The sequence below is a fragment of the Cydia fagiglandana genome, chromosome 19, assembly GCF_963556715.1.
Source record: "Cydia fagiglandana chromosome 19, ilCydFagi1.1, whole genome shotgun sequence".
NCBI lineage: Eukaryota > Metazoa > Arthropoda > Insecta > Lepidoptera > Tortricidae > Cydia > Cydia fagiglandana.
In genome coordinates this window covers 13,921,478-13,939,961 of record NC_085950.1, presented here as the reverse complement: position 1 = coordinate 13,939,961, position 18,484 = coordinate 13,921,478, and the positions used below count along the sequence as shown (strand labels likewise).

Here is an 18,484-nt window from a genome sequence, read left to right as displayed (position 1 = left end):
TTTCATTATTAATTTAATAAATTCTCATTACTTTCTAATTTCTATGAAGAAGAGGATCATTGCTTTAAATATGCGTTCATTGACCCCGCATTTTCTCAATAAGATTTTTATCTTATCACCTTATCAGTTCTTTGGCACCTGTTTCAATGTTTGCCATTCGCGAATAGATGTCGTTACTAGTCTCAAAAACGCGTTAAAACATTATAATCGGGTAATTGCAATATGCTTCGTAACTTGGAAGAAAACCTGTGATAATGACGACTTTTGAATTTAGTCGGGTTATACTCAATAACGCGGCTGCGCTGAAACAGCTGAGCGACAGCAGCGACGCGGCGTGATGTGATTGAACTTCGAACTAAACAGTCGCATCATGTCTGCCCGCCGGTTCGGTGTATAACGCTCGGCATTTAGAATAACCTAAAAGCATTTGTCTTACTCCGTCCTCGCAAATTGAGGTTCCTTTTAGTTAATCATATTCATTAACTTTAATTACTTGTAGTAAGTATCGTTTTAATGTGTTTGTAGAGGTCACGGTAGTGTCTATCAAGATCCGCACTTGCTGCCGTATTCTCGCTTGCGTTTATCGATTTTCATTTTTACAATGAACATATTGTTTTGTTTACTTTATAACAGTGTGTAACGTTAATAAACCGATGCAAAATGTGTTGTATTCGTTAAGTGTTGTGGTGTAAGATTGATTCAAGTATGTGCGAAGGTGCGCGCGAGACTTCGTGTTTTGGATGACAAAAACATGGAATTTGAGAACGACTTCAGTCTGAAAGAATGGGCGAAGGACAAGCCTTTGTCCATTCTCCAGCTGGACCCGGCGGATAGAGCTGTGCTCAGGATAGCAGGTTAGTTAAAAAGCTCGTTATACAAAAACAACACGCCCCATCGTCTATCTATAGCATATGGGTGTCATTTCCCCATAATTGTCTACATTAATCAGGACACGTTATCACGCTTTTGATAACGTCACCATTCAAGATTAATGCCAGCAGTGTAAACTTGATAAAAAAGTTATTAAATTAAAACAATGCAGCGTGTTATTTTTGTACCGTGTTTGTTTTTTTCGTGCAATTCTGGCCTCGCGTAGGTTTTCACTTTCGTCCAGTCTCGTAAATTGGTCTAGAACGATACATGCAACTTGAATAACTTCGTTTTACTGTTTTCGAATTAAAACTCAAGGTTGAGCAGACCGGTTAATTAAGTAGGTATCTACGTAGGTATTTGCAGTTTGTTTACATCCTGTTGTAGTAAAAATGTAATGTAGGTACCTGTAAAGTTGATTGCCCTAGTCCCCTATGGACCGGTGGGTAAGTCGGTACCCATTAGCCAATAGGATGTTGTATTTTGCATGGACGTTTTCAAGGCCGGTCAATTTCCTCGGAGTTTCCGAAAGATAAATTCAATTGTCGACTTCCTATTTCGACGCATTTGCAGTTAGGTACCTAGTTAATTATAAACGTTCATTACAAAACTTAACTAGCGGCATAATTTTTAATAGTTTCTGTGATTTGAAAATGTTATAATCACGTAGGTATTTTATTTACCTAAATATCTACACCTATGAATGAAGCTTATCTACCTAGGTACATAGTCTACAGTACATAGTACATGCCTGTACTATACTGCCTATCAAATGTTTATGTGAATAAGGTAGGTATTTGGTTTGTTAATACATATTCTGAAATATAGGTACCTGCTACCTATGTACTTGACCTTGATCATCTATCTAGGTACCAGTGGCGGCGCGTCCATAAAAGCCGATTCCCACCGGCTTGCCTGTTTTTGGACGTTTGAGCAGAGTTGTAAAGGAAATATATAAGCCAAATCAGCCCCGGCTTGCCTATGGATATATTTGACGCGCCGCCACTGCTAGGTACCTATTTCACCTATAGGGTCTCAGTGTTTTACCTACTACCTAAATATCGATCTCGTATTGGGATGTTTCATAAATCTATAGAGTCCATCTTGTATTAACAATGATGCTAAAACGTATTTAATGTTATTATTACGTAGAATGATTTAATCCATTTTCTCCCATACTTACCTACATGACCAAATGTAGATAAGTACATACAATTTTAGTGTCTAAAAATTCTAGGACTAGGAATTGAATACACTCAAATAGCCTTTACCTATGCACCATAAGTATAACAAGTCTGTTTTTCTATAATACCCATGAAGGTGGTATTCCACCTATCCAATTTCTTTGTGCAATGTGTATTGCATTTCAATTTTTGCTTTAATGAGAAAGTGAGACGCAATGACATTGGACAAAGAAATTGGACAGGTGGAATACCTACCACCCCAAGTGACTCAAACATTGTTTTCTTCATTATACATTGTGCAGTGCAATGCAAACAATTACATTGCAACTTTTTTACCTACATACTTATAATAATAATTTTCATGTAGATACCTATAGTTCGTTTTTTTTAGCATTAGAAAGAACTTGAAAGAAGGTAAGCGATTTTGGCATGTCTTTTAATTGAAAAACGCTTTTTAAAAATCAAAAACTATTACTTATGAAAGCAGGAGAATATAAATGATCGTATTAGATTCATAATTGTTACGTATTTGCCGTAACTTATTTTTAAAATGTGTTTTTTAATTAAAAGACACATCAAGATTGTTTACCTAATTTCTAATGCTAAAAAAAACGAAGTATAGTTTACTCGAAAATGTAGAATCTCAATGACACACTTATACAAATTAAAACTTGTTCTTCTGAACATACCTATATGTGTTTTACCCGCGTGTAACCTAAAATAAGCTACCTACGTAGGTGTAGATACCTACCTACTTACCTAGTCAAGTCACGTATGTTACGAATACTAGACTTTTTACACGACTGCCCGAAAAAAAGGAGTGTATTGTTTTCAGGGTTCATGTTTGTATGTAAATAAAACCAGCGTCACGCTGAAACGCTGAAAATCAGCGTCATGGCTTGCCACGGCATTATGCTGAGTGGGGATCCTCTTTAGCATCTTAATAGTTTGTGTAATTTGTTTTGTGTGTTATTTCCAAGATGTAAAATAAATGTATTTCTTCTTCTTCTTCTTAATTAAGATTCTTTGTTCCACCATAAATATTAACTTTTGAATGACTGAACTCATTTAGATGTGTGATATGTATATCATTAGAATCCTTACATCATCCCGTCCCGAGTAACATAGGCTATGTGACGTCATAATAAAAACATTATGGCGGACTTTTTAGTTCGCTTTCAACCTGCAGTCGTGTTTTTAGGGTTCCGTACCCAAAGGGTAAAACGGGACCCTATTACTAAGACTTCGCTGTCCGTCCGTCCGTCTGTCACCACGCTGTATCTCACGAACCGTGATAGCTAGACAGTTGAAATTTTCACAAATGATGTATTTCTGTTGCCGCTATAACAACAAATACTAAAAAAAAACAGAATAAAATAAAGATTTAAATGGGGCTCCCGTTTGTTGTATACAAACGTGATTTTTGACCAAAGTTAAGCAACGTCGGGAGTGGTCAGTACTTGGATGGGTGACCGTTTTTTTTTTTGCTTTTTTTTTGTTTTTTTTTTGCGTTATGGTACGGAACCCTTCGTGCGCGAGTCCGACTCGCACTTGCCCGGTTTTTTAATTTATTATTAAACAGTCACATTTTATTTTACGGTCTTTGTGACGAAGTAATTAACGTACCTACAGAAGCGTAATCACAAAAGCATTGAAACAGTAAGGCGTGACGTCACAAAAAGCATCACAACACCTTTTCTTTCCTAATCAACAGTTCATTGACCCTCGGTATCGTGATCTTTTTGTCATTTCCATGGCTTTCACCGCTCCGGTCGCATTAGAATGGAAACTCAATGAAGGTTGAACTATAGCGTGATTAGGAATTTAAGTAGCCTAGCTATAGTTCGTTTTTTTTAGCATTAGAAAGAACTTGCAAGAAGGTAAGCGATCTTGACATGTCTTTTAATTGAAATACGCTTTTTAAAAATCAGTAACTATTACTTATGAAAGCAGAAGAATGTAAATGATCGTATTAGATTCATAATTGTTACATATTTGCCGTGACTTATTTTTTAAACGTGTTTTTCAATAAAAAGACACATCAAGATTGTTTACCTTATTTCTAATGCTAAAAAAAACGGAGTATAGACTAGAAACTAGCCTGTGTAATCTAGGTGTAGGCTTTCAGGACTTTCCTTATTGGTTTCGCTTAAGCACTCTCAACTCCAATCTTTTTTCCAACTTAAAAGAGGAGATTATCGATTCGACCGTATATATTTTTGTTTATTTTGTTTCTAGCTTCGTCTACGTGAAAAGATGATGATGGTTCATAAGAAAACTATCCTTTGTCCTTCCTCGCGCCTCGGACTATCTCTATTCATATAAATTGGTTTAGCGATTTAAGCGTGAAGAGGTAACCGACAGCCAGACAGAGTTGCATATTTGCGCATTTATAATATTAAAAGGGAGAATTTGACACTCAGCAAAGAGTATAACGACTAAGAAGAAGAAGAAGCGAGAATTTATATTAATCAATAGCGAAAAATCTTGTAATCATTTACGACTTTATTATATAATTTCCTCTAAATACGTATACGTAAACTAGGCAAGAACATTACCTCATAAATACATTTAGTAGATAATGCGTTATTTACATCTACATAAACAGGTACTACGGACGAACTGCGTAGACGAATGGACAAAATGCGATTTGGACGAACTGCGTATTGGACGTGCAGGCAACAAATCCTATCCTACTAAATACATATGCAATTATAAGCTAATCCAACTCTCTACTAGTAATTAGCGAAGAAATACGATGTAAAGGTTAATGACATTAAGCATTAGCTACTAATTCTATTCGAAATGGATGTCGTCTCCCGTTTATTACTAAGACATATCAAATAACTACCTATTTAGCCGCACAGAAAAAGAGCCCATCTTTTATCGCTAAAAATATCTGAACTGGTTAATAATGCGTGGGTAGATACCTACTTTTCCACACATTTCAAACATATCTTAACGGCCAATCCCAATTTTATTTAAATATGTAAATTCAGAACTATATCAATAAATTCGCATAATCTACATTTTATAATCCCAATTAAAAATACTTAGTTAAAACTAGTTTCATTATAACTAATGTGTGTACACATCACGATAAACACTGTAATTAACGAAGCAGACGTAAACCTGTTTGCAAATTAGGTACCTCTTGTACAATTTTTATAAACATACCTAAACTTTAACTTTGTCGATGGAATTAATTTATCAGAAAAACTCCTCGTGTGATCGATCCTTCAAGAGAATAGGTATTAAGGTGACGAAAGTTCGTAATGCAAGTTGATCTCTTCAGCTTTTATAAAATCTCTGTTAATAAATATATGTATGTACATGTACACCTAGATGATGAACGGCATTCATTCATAAGAATCATAAGCCATGCACTTTTGCAACTGCTTGTGCCTACATGAATTCGTAAATAAATTCTTTAAAGCGGTTCTATTTCTAAAATTTATAATATATGTAGACTACGGAAAGCCCTTTAATTTCAAGAAATTTATCTGTTTATTCACATTATGCGGAGATGTAGGGGGTTTCACATAGGTATTGATTAAAGTTAGAACATAAATCGTCAGTACGGCAATGCGCGTCTATAGTAAAAGTGCCGCGTTTTGCAGATTTCTCTGTTTATAATTTATAATACCTTCCTTTCCCTTAACTTAAACAGTATCGTAGTAGTACAAAAACAACCATTACAATAATTATTATCCAAGCCACTTTCCTAGGCATTGTTACGTTTTACGGCGTCGGATAAGGCACCGAAATCACCACGCTCCGCCGGCTCAGGGCTCTAATTACACGGTAATTATTTTAAACCCATAGGAGATATTTGGCTTGCGCCTTTCACACGATACTCTTGTACAGTCCTTAGGAAAATAGTAAGTATCCTGTAGATGATTCACTTAATATACATAATACGAAGCCTAGGCGATCACTGCTTAAATTTTTGTTTCATTGATTATTTTGATTGCATGTTATTTTTATTAATCTTGCACTTCCTTACACACGCCCTGATGTAATCAGAAAGCAACTAGGAAAGTTATACGTAGGCAACTCTGAAAGTTCTTAGAAAAGGCTACTTAGAGATCATATAACAAAAAGAGGCATATTATTTATGAAAATATAACTCTTTATACTTTTTTTGAGGTATATGCAATTTGGTCGTTATCTGTGTTTCAGGATTGATGGCAATTTGGAAATTGTACGTCAAGCGTTATTCCAATTTCGACCTAAGAATTTTTTCGTATTACTATTTATAACGATTTTCATTGTGGGCTCAGCCAACAACAGAGTTACAGTAGGCTTCAGTTATAGTTTCATAATGAAGCCTAGTTCTTGTACGTCGGTTTATTTTTTAAATTACTCATTTAATCGCTTTTGTAGGTATTCAACGGATGATCATAGAGAAGCATGTCATTCAAGAGTGACGTCAAAAGTTTACATCGCACAGTTGTGCGGTTAATAAAAAATACTGGCAAAAAATTGTATATCAGTAGTTTTTGATATCCCTCAGTATTCATATGACAATGTTAAAAAAATCTTGCTTAAATTATTTTGTGTCAAAAAAGCTTGAATCCCGATGGGTACTTCATGAATTTCATACAAAACCTCCGAGGACCTAAAATCGCCATACAAAAAAGGCATTGGAAGAATGAGCTGTGTGCGCTTCAGGGTAATCCTATCCTAATGAAAATTTGTACGCGTGGTCAGAAAGAGATAAAGCACGCATTACAATAAAGAGTAACGTCCTAATTACTTCAGCTTTTTCTATTCTAAACACTTTCAGTTTGCCCCTCGTAGTTACACAGTAAATATTTAACTACGACGATAACGCTGCAAAATAAAACACCACGGATATTATGGTCGTTCTTGTCTACGTGACAGCGTGATAAGATAAAACGGTGTCCGTCACTTTCTATCCCGTGGTGTTAAAAAGTGACACTTATTTTATCACATGGATAAAGTCATTCATAATATAAAGTACGTATGCGATGCATTGTTTATGAAATAATGAACTACGGCTAGTTAACGTCCTAACACTCCTTACATATACAAAGGGCATCACGATTTCAAAACTGTTATTCCAACTTGGGACCAGGAAGTCGCAATTCCTGTCGTAAACGCAACTTCACAGCGTGCCTCGCCACTAATCAACGCTGGCTACAGCTGTCATCGTAAAACAACACTCAATTTGTGGACTTCATTTTACGACCCTAGAGGAAGTCGGCTAATTCAGGTTTGATGACCTCTTGCTGCGGAATACAGATCAAGACGCCTTAAGCTCTTCAATGCGACATTTTCTGGCTTGAAGCCATACCTGGTTAAACGGTAACTTTTGACTGCAACTTGAAGTTGTTTTGTCGGCAATTTTAAAGAACAAATCGCCTTAGCTCACCGTACCAACTCTTTCTGGGAACTTGGAAGTTGGAACCATGCTATTGTCATTTCGAACGGTAACTCGTTTTGACCATGTTATTAAATTACGCTGTCAACTCGTCAGATCAACTTACTCATGGTACATTTCACATCTACATGATGAATTGAAACATGGGAATGTGTTGAGAAGTTGACTTACAACGTTTGGTCAAAGCTAAGTGACAATAGGGTGGGAATTTTGGAACACGTTCTAGTAGCAAAGTTTGAAACCAATTATAAATATAGCGGAATATTAACTTTTATTAGAAAAATTAAAGGAAATTCATAAAACGATATATACGGGGCTGTTTGAATGAATGATCAGTTAACGTTAAAATATACCCAAACAAAAACACATATTCTAAGAATTAAAAAACTTTCGAAAACTTTGCTTCGATTTATTTTGAAGACGAGCAACGGGATTTGTGGGATATACATGGTGGTATATAGACGGCGCCCGCTTACCTGCAATAAATCTCGCCATATCAGCTCAATCAGTGTAACAAAGGCGAGGTTTTAATTGCCGGCTAAACTAAGGTTTCATCACGCCAAGTAAAACGAAGTGAAAAATGTGCGTAGTACCTATGACTCGTTTTAATGATTTCTTTTCGTATCAATAAATACCTACTTGGACAATTTCAACAAGTGAGTCTAAATCGTAAAATTAATCAATGTTAGTATGTATGTCTCATAACAGTTTAAATTCGACCTACTTGGACGGACTAAATTTGTTCTATTAAATTAATTAATCCACGTCGATGACCTTTTTTTAGTACATAGAATTTCGTTTCTGTAAGGACCGCAGTTCTAACCTAACCTAACCCACTTTTCTAATAGCATTTCGATTCTGTGAGGGTGACAGTTCTAACCTAACCTAACCCACTTTTCTGATAGCGGTTCCGTTTTGTGAGGATCGCAGTTCAAACCTAACCCAACCCACCCAAACATAACAATAAGTACTTTAAATAGAGATGCCTATTTGTCAAATTTGCGAAGTGACAATTTTGACCAAACATCTTTTTGGAATATAATATTAGACAATAAAAAACGTTTGCTAAATAAGTTTTTGTCCTAATAACATTTGACAAAGTAAAATCATGCCAAATGATAATTTGACCAAATAAATTATATGCGAAGTGTAACTTTGCTAAAGGTTCCTTTGGGAAATGAAACTATTGCGATAAGTTTGTTGGGAAGTGAAATTTGGCGAAATGTATTTGGCCGAAACGAAAGTACACCTCAAACAGGACCCCTATTCGACAAGCGACGTTTGACGTATCGTGTTGATCTCCCGTTGATGTGGAAAAATCATAACTAATTTGGCTTACCTATAGCTTTTTTGCCGCCGTATACAGTCATATTATTGATATATCATTCACAAAGGACTCTAAACAACAACCTTGAATGATTACATAATCCAGATTTAATGCCATTAAATCTTGATATCAATGATATCCCCCGAGCGTTTGGCCCTTTGTCAGTGTCTCTAATCCCTAAATAAATGGTCCAAGAAGAAAAGGATAAAGTTGCAATTTATCACGGGGGTCATTGAACGCGGTACATAGATTCCACCTTTGTCAGTTACCATTAGTCATCGGTTGAATCAGGATCGCGAATTAACTTTGTCCCACATCTGTACATTGGGCACAAAGATGTCAACATCGTTTTGCACTTTCGTTAAACGAAATACAAAAGCCTAAAATAGAAGGTGCCCCGTCCTTAACACGCATTACAGAGCGTGGTATTAGCAGCAACATACTGAACTGAACATCGAGGGAGCTTATGTCTGGCTGAGTTAGCAATGTACAAATTGCAGAACATTCCCAAAACGCGGAAACGTTCTCGAGAATGTTCTCAGAACATTCCTGCAACATGGAAATTATTGTTTAAACAAGAGAATATACTTGAAATAAAATTTAAATAGGCATAACTTAAAACTAAATGTTATTATGCATATATTATTGTCTATTAGAGTTAGCTATTTTGTTGATGTGATAAATTTACCAATAAGTTGCTTAAATTCTCACTTTATATCAGAGAACATTTCGACTTTCGACAAATTTTTCCAATTTTTTTTTTAGTTTCATTAGAATCTAGAGGCCTCTATCTCCCGCCATGCCAAATCTCAGCGCGCTCGGACCAACTCGAAAAAATTAAAAAAAAAGTAGGCCATATTGAATTTTTTTTATGCAGTTTGTTTTGTCTCGGGGCCTTCTATGACATTTGGTCGAGCACCCCCCACCTAAGTCTGACCGTTTGGCCGGGCCGTCATACATTTTTCTGACCGGAAGCGGACGACCAAAAGTCGGAATTTTCTAGAGGTAAGGACTACACCTAAACTATCGTGAATATTCATGCATGCTATCACCTGCGATCTTTGTGGCAGGAAGTGTCGTGCTGCGATTGGACTTTACAGCCATAGGAAAAGGTGTGCCGCACCCCCGGTCTCCGACGGCGCACAGACCTCTTCTCAATAAACTGTCGCTGCAACAATCATCTGTCAAGATGCTGTGGCCAATGAAACTACGATAAATAAATAAATTCTCGTTCTCGAGAACATTCTCAGAAGTTACCGAGAATTTCTCATGTGGAAAGTTTCGCAACTTTGGAAAGTTCTCGTACGTGCATTGCTAGGCTGAGTTCCCACCAGAGATGAGCTAGGATGCGTAGCGATGGATGTGTTTGTTAAGAACCAATGTAATCACTTCACGCTGAGCAAGGATAGGTAAATTAAGTGATTCTATTGATTCTTAACAAACACATTCCTCGCTACGCATCCTCGCAGATCTCTGGTGGAAACGCAGCCTAATAGTGTAGATGTAGACGATACATTTGTGTTGTGTCCCGTCCCGTGGTGCTGCAATATCCTGCCCTGAAACAACTTACACCACTACAAATCGATGTCGCAAAGTGGAGGCACTGAAGCGTAATGTCAATAAATAAGTACTAGATAATTTATAGTCCCGTCTCCTATCCGTATCTATTGTCTACTGGCATATGTATGACGCAAGATACCCCTCTAACCGGTTTATTTTAAAACTCGCACGTTTTTAGCTTATCTTTGTCCTTTAAAAATTGCCATTCTTCCTAAGACTAAACAAGACAAGTTTCAAAACTAGGTATTTTAACTGCGACTACCTACTCTATAATAGAGCGAATTAGCGAATTTAAACACGCATCATTTAGTTACCTACTGAAACAAGTGAGTCAGCAATAAACAAAAGATGAAACGCAGGTTCAAGGTCAACACGTTTACATTGTTAAAATATAATACGGTTTGAATTACTTCACAGATGTATTCGTTAGATATTTGTTGTGTAAATAATAGAAAAGATATTGAATGATTACCCCTCTGGTGGTGCGGGTGTCTATTGGCGACGGTGATCGCTTACCATCAGGCGATTCGTCTTCTCGTTTACCTCCTATATCATAAAAAACCACTGTCCTACGTGAACGTGTAAATACATCCAATCAAAGTCCATTTCACGCACCATACTAAAGCTGTTAGTCATAACACGAACAGTTTTCACTAGCGACAAAATTATACACCTAAACCTTCCTCAAGAACCACTCTATTGATAAGTGAAAACCGCATGAAAAACCGTTCAGTAGTTATTAAATTTATCGCGAGCAAACATACAAACACACAGACGCGGCGGTTTGTTTTGTAAGGTGTAGGTTAGACATGGCGTTTTTGAGGTATTGCTGGCTAGACGGTAGCTTGAATAAAACAAGTCAGTAATAAACAAAGGCACAGGTCTCGGGTTCAAGGTCAATGCCGCCATCTTTCTCATATTGCTCGTACCTGCGTGCGCGAAGGTCTCTTATTCACATCCCATACTTATAGAGGCATTATTCTCGGGTGAACCAATGTATTTGAGACTTTGAGATTCATAAAAACTTTATGAGTCCCAGTGTTGTGTTGAATAGTTTTACCTACAATCTTCCATGAACTTCAATTTATTCTCTAGCCGCCCAGAGGCCAGAGGCCTATAAAAAGGTCTTTGGTTCCATTCTAAATTCAATCTTCATTATGACAAATTAAAATTGCATTTGTATTGGCAAGTTATGATGTCTGGGCGGCTACTCCTTCTTCTATTTTTAGGAAACTCGTCCTCGCACATATAGAAGAATTTTATGATATGAAAACACTTTTATGCTGGACCTTAAGGCGAGCATTTACTTAGCTAAAGGAATAAAATAACCCTGGAATGGAGTTTCATGGACGATATTAAAACTATTTATAGAGCCAGCACGTTGCAATTTTACCGTGGCTAAATTTTAATAACCGGAGTTAATGGTTCCAAGGGCCGGTATTATCTTGTCATATGTTGTAAATTGTATAAAAGAAATACGGCTGAGATTATAGAACTTACTCTCACAGTATTTTATTCAATTAAAATGTCCTGTGTAGTGGAACCCTAAGGTTGATCTGTAATGACCCGTCACACATGTTATAGTTATACGAGTTACAACAATGGAACGAGGATTGTGTATAAGTTTTGTAATACTATATACATGGACCTACGAGTACATGTGTCTTTAATGTCCTTACTTCTGAATTTGATATAAATCAAGAAATCGCAAAATTACTGAAAAGCTGGACATAAAGATATTCCATGCCAATAAATAAAATTCGATAAAACAGCCGTCTGGCATTGCAAGAGTCATGCGCAACTCTTACAAAGAAGTTTTAGAATTATCGATAAAAACTTTGGCAATATTTCAAACCTTAAGCTTTAACCAACTCTCATTTTTGTGTGTGGACCATTTCGAAGGTATGACAGGTTTGTAACCATGTTTTCATATATTAATTAAACAGGTGATGTGAAAATCTTCATTATACATTTCAGACGACCTTCGCCATAGGCACGCTTCATGTAAATTGGATGACATCACTACCTAAATGGCTAAAGGTGTGTTCTTTATACAGGATAAAATACCATGAACTCAAGAATAATGACTACATACCTATGTGCAAATGTTGTATATAAATTCAGTACAAAGTGCACCCGTGCGTGTATGTGGTGTAACCTGTTTGAAAATTTAGATAAAATTGTGGCGGGTTTTGTGTTTTGAATTTGAAATTAGCAGTAACATGTTTTTACTACTATTTGAGAATGTCGATAAATGCCTATTACATATAGGCAGGCAAACTTATACCTATTTATAGGCTTCGTCGAGGGAAAATGCTTAAATTAAAACAAAACAAGAATGATACAAATTGACCATCTCCAGGCTATGTCACAGGCTCACAGGCCGTTTAATAAGACTCAATTGGGCAATGAAGCTTAATGTCTATTGTTATTCAACCTACGCTGGTTAGTCAATTTAAATAAATGCTGTAAAACTTCATGAATTAAGATTCTAAACAGATTGAACACAAAACGTGGGAAATAATCTCTAAAGGGATATCCTTAGAAGTGTTTAAGAACTTTTGAAAGGACAGAATTATTTATTTTATTTGTTTTAATAAGGCTAAGTAAGAGTAGCCACTAGCGAAGTGTTTTTGCCTCGTAAGAGCTCGGAGCCGACAAGTATGATCTACATGCGCGTATTAAATTACAATACGCTGCACTAGTTATGTGTAGTACGGTTCAGTGCCCTGTAAGGCGATGCGTTACTTTCTCTGCAGATGCACCAGCCAGTTTTATTTACCAACTACGATTACAGACTATTACTTTGATTTGTCTAAGACTTCATATTTTTGAAAATTACGTGGCGGAAAATGTTAATTAGTACATTTTTAGAATCCTTTTTTGTGGAAATACAATTTTAATTGTAATATTGATTTGTAACGAAACTCATCATGCGGCTATTTAATATGTACGTCATATATGCTTTGTGATTATAAAGCATGATTTCTGTAGTTAATTGCAATAACTTAGCGACCGTTTAGTAATAAATTATAATGTACCTAACGACGATTTAATTAACAACCTACCACTTACACGGAACTGCCAATTATTGAATTGAATTTCCTGTCTATCTTTATTTGCAATCCAAACCAGATTTATAGCGGGGGAAGGTAATAAACTAACTTCTCGATAATTGCTCTTTCAATTAATTTTAATCTTTTAACATGGTTCACGGCGAGTGAGATATATTCTCAGAGACTTTTGCTTCTCATTTGATATTCGTCGTTTTGCATTCTATTTTTATTTACAAGCTTTTATTTAGTTTCACCTGACCGTTGTCTGTCTGTCTGTCTGTAATCAAATCTTGCAAGTTAAATTTGATCCATTTCCCGGTTTCCGATTGAGCTGAAAACTAGTAAAAGAAGTACATATAAGATTGTCTTTGGATACTTGTAACCAAAGGAAGGCACCTGTGCCATGTTTATCAAAAGCTTGTAACTTGTAATACAAATGGAAGTCACTTTCTAACAAAAGCTGTCAAAAAGGGACTTCCGCTTGTATTACAAGTTACAAGCTTTTGATAAACAGGACACTGAGAAGCTGGAAACTATCGGAATGTAAACCTTTGAGTTGGTGTAACTAAAAGCAACTGGATCACATGCAGTCTACATCTGTGAACCTCGACGTTAGGGAATCCCCAATCCTGTGTGACCTATAAACTCAGGCGCCAGGGAGACTGGCGACGGAGTGACGGACGCTCGTTGGCCCAAACTGGGGCATATTCCTTGAACGTCGAACTTGGCTTGCATTGTTGCAATTTTAGTTTTTGAACTGGAAATCTAGGTAATATGATAAAAATGTATGTGTCAATTTTTTTTTTGTTTATATTATACGAGTATTAACTGGATGGCTTCAAACATTCCCATCAAAATCACACACAAGACTTGGTATGCTACTTACTTAAAAATCTTGAATCAAATCACGTACCACTTTTATCTCAATAGCATGCGGTTAGCAAATAACCTTAATTTCAAGCTATTTTAGAGAATAGTTCTCAGAAACCCAAACATATTCCGTCTCGACGTCAAGTCATTCGTGACCACAATGCGAACTGGAGCACTTTCTACACCTTCGCTAGCATTGTGAACAAGAAATATTCAATTTATGCATACTTAGCAATCATCTTATTATCAATAATTGGTTTGTATCATGATATGTACTGTATGGTTACTTTCTCTGAGACTAATATTGTTACCGATCTTTACAACTGTATACGGTCAAGAGATAATCTGGATAATTATATCCTGGTAACTTCTTGAGCGATGCAATTAGTGACATGCTACTAAGTAGAACTAGCGATTATGGCATGACCAATCTAACGTGACATCATGAAAGAAAAATAAACGTTTCTTTTGTGAAACATAATAGCGGGATTGTTTATGTTAAACCGACCTATTTATTAAAATTTAATTTTTAAGTATAATTTCTGCTGTCAGGCATCTAGAGGTTTATAATGGGCCTAATAATCTATTACCAAGACACACTGTCAAGCAACTACTTTTCAACAATAAGTAATAAACAAATCTTCGTTTATTGTCTGCTATATTAAAGCGGTCTAGACTTAGACTAGACTGATCGGCTAAGGTGGCAAAATTACGAAAACTTATAGAACTTAGCCCAGTTGCTCGACATTTTATAATAGGCTCGGGCAATGTCAATCCGGGACCCTGACCGCTCACAGGCCAGCCCAGCGGGCGTTCACCCGCCTGATACGAACATAATATTGGTGGATTACGCGCATGCGCTAATCAAATCGCGCTTGGAATTCAAAATTCGAACGTGACAGTTGGTAGCGGAACTAGAAAAATATGGCGGGCCTTCTTGATGGCCAGAGACAATTTATTTCATGAATGGACGATAGTAAATCATAATAATGAGTCATGGTATCTTGGCGCCGAGGCAGAGTGCTCCTTTCGACGGTCCCGATTTTAAATATACTATTTCTATTTTTAAACTCATTCCTTCGTCTGGGCTACTGTTAAATTCTTATAGATAATTAACAGTTTGTTGAAACATTTGTGGGTAACGGATCCTTTTATTCATGATGCATTTATGTCAATAGCTTCGAGGAATGAGTAATTATACCACGTACCTTTTGGTACAAAAACCGTATCCTAATATGTATGACTCAACCTAGGTTCCCTCTTACTGCATTTTAATTTAAGGCGTGTATCATCGGCATTTCATAGTATTAATTAGCCAATATTACTATTAAAAAAACCGGTTTACTTGGCGTTAGAACGACACCAACTCGTTCATTTTAAATAATTGAAAATAGTTTTATCATGACATGATAAATAGTTATACCGATAAGTTGTGGACAGAAGACCCTGACATTTACCCCTTATTAAACGACACTTAGTCTAGGTTCTAAATTCTTATGTTATTGACATTTACATAAACGGTTTTAGCGTTTTATATGTATGCAATAATAAAGTTAAATTTTATTTGTAACTTAACACCCAATCAAAACAGAGCGGCTACCGCGAAAACCGAAATTCGCAAATTGCGGGGATCTTTCTCTTTTACTCCAATGAAGGCGTAATTAGAGTGACAGAGAAAAATCCCCGCAATTGACGATTTTCGGTATTGGCGGTAGCCCTGCAGATTTAGGTTGCTTAATCTTGAATCTCGTATAATCTCATTGCTTATTAAAATTGCTACAAGTTAAATTGACTCGTTAAAGTGATCATATCAGGATTGCAGTAGGAATGACCCAGTAATATGCTGCTGAACATATTGTGCAATTTATTTCTACTTACCTATATTATCCAAAGACCGCCACCCAGCAAACATTTTAAGTATTTTTTCCTAGGCTCGAAGAAGATTTTACCAATTTAAGTGAAAATTACGTCCTAAGTCACCAATTATTTTACGTATTGTACACTTTTACTTCCAAGTCAAAATATAGGGATAATAAAACGTAAATTTCACTTCATAAATACACCATGAAGTCAGGGACTTAGGGGTTGAAAATAAGGCGAAATATTAGGTAAAATTAACCTTAAACCCTGACCAATAGGTCAAATCGTCTAATAAGGTATTTTAGGTGTATTTGCAACGTAATTATTACTTATACGGGGACTATGAAGTCACGGACTTAATGGTTGAAAATAAGTCGAATTACTAGGTAAAATTAACTTCGTACCCTGACCAATAGGTCAAATATACTAATAAGGTCTTTTAGGTGTATATGCGACGTAATTATTTCTTATACGGGGACCATGAAGTCAGGGACTTAATGGTTGAAAATAAGTCGAAATATTAGGTAAAATTAACTGCAAAGTCTGACCAATAGGTCAAATGTACTAATAAGACATTTTAGGTGTATTTGCGACGTAATTATTTCTTATACGGAGACCTTTAGGTCGTCGATTTTATGTCCATTTAGCTACTAATTTTAGGTAAATGTTACTTAAAATAGATACCAAATTGCGACCATATAGTTAAAATCACTTGTAAAGTACTATCAATACCATAAGGTTGTGCCGCCATTTTCTTTCATTATAACGAGATGCTAAATATGAAATTGCATAATTTAAGTTGTTATATCTTGAATGGTGCCATCGCACGGTACTTCATTGTGCTAATATTCAAAACAAAACAATATTTTTGATCAAGTCAATACACTCACACACACAAATATTCAATTACAACACTCAATTACAAGCAAATATATGCATTTTGATTTTATAAAATGTTGAAAACTTAAATATATCAAAAGCCCATCGATAGTTTTGTATGTAAACCTAACATACTGCACGAAAAAATTTTCTGTGCACTAGATTTCATCGTTCTTCATCAGCGTAATCGGCCTAAATTATTTTACATGACTTAGTGGCCGCCATTATCATTGCACAACTTAAAGTTGTTTTCTTGTTAGACATCTTGTTTCTGAGTGAAAAGAATATATAAGCGTAATGTTTGTGTCTCTTTTTCTCTTCATCGCGTCTCATCTAAATATTGCCTCGCAGAGTAATTATGTATATGGATAAAAATATGTCGCCATCACGTCTAAAGGTGGTAAAGATTACCAAATTAGTACATTTTAACTACGCGGCACGTCGTGGCGACGTCGAATCCACGTCGGAAACATGACCTAGTGTTGACCTAATGGTTGTAATCACTAATTTACCGTCAATAAATACGTCGCCGGCACGTGCGTTTTTTCCCCATTTATGTCGACTCGACGTGCCCACGACGTCGATTCGACGTGCCTCATTTTGGTCCCCTAAATTGTGCGACCTAAAATAGGTGCCTTTTTCGGAATATCGACCAAAAATGTTTGCTGGGCATTTTCTGCTGAAATGAGAAAAGGGCATACAGTTTGGATATAAAATCTGAAATTTTCGGACAATCTCGAATTTGGACAAAGTTGCGTTCGGCGAGGTCACAAACTAGGATTATTCATTGAGCCATCAACATAAACAAGTCAGTAACAGACCTACCGGTTTTGACGAAAATGAACCACGTTACGTACTTTCAGGCGACAAAGTTACTGGATTATAGACAGATATAAGAATATCTGGTGGTGTCTGGTGAAGGTCGCGGGAGTCCGTTGGATGCGGGTGGCGCAAGCCCGGTCATTGTGGCACTCTTTGGGGGAGGCCTATGTCCAGCAGTGGACGTCCTCTGGCTGATATGATGATGATGATGATAAGAATATTAAGCAATACAATTAAATCAAATATACCGTAAAAAAATAAAACCAATTTTAATGACCGTGACTCGAAACGCCTAGAAAACTTCCAGTACGCACGCTGCAACTTATCCGAGATCGATGGAATCTTACGTCACTTCCAGCCTTGGTAAGTGCGGAATTATCATAATACCGGCGGTATTATACCGCATTATATTCAATCAGACTATCAAATAGTGACTCTTAAGAGGAATAGGGACCGGCCGCTTCTCCATACAAATGTAGTCGCCATTTTCCTCTCTGGATATTGCCATTATGGAAAATATTTTTTATGTAATTTGATGTACTAACGATGATGTATTAACCATAGCTACTTTTTAATTTTTTATTATTTTAATAATTAGGAGCGAAAAACAATTTATGCAAATTTTGAAATGCAGTAACTCCTATAATAT

General features: G+C 36.3%; 1 protein-coding gene across 1 annotated transcript in view; it reads left to right on the top strand.

The window, feature by feature from the left end:
* The first annotated feature begins 388 nt into the window (after positions 1 to 388).
* Positions 389 to 18,484, top strand: part of LOC134674231 (microtubule-actin cross-linking factor 1) — a 312,488-nt gene continuing 294,392 nt past the window's right edge. The window contains exon 1 of the mRNA XM_063532291.1: positions 389 to 854. Within this exon, the coding sequence (XP_063388361.1) occupies positions 752 to 854 (103 nt within the window). The 5' untranslated portion in view covers positions 389 to 751. The remainder of the gene's footprint in view (positions 855 to 18,484) is intronic.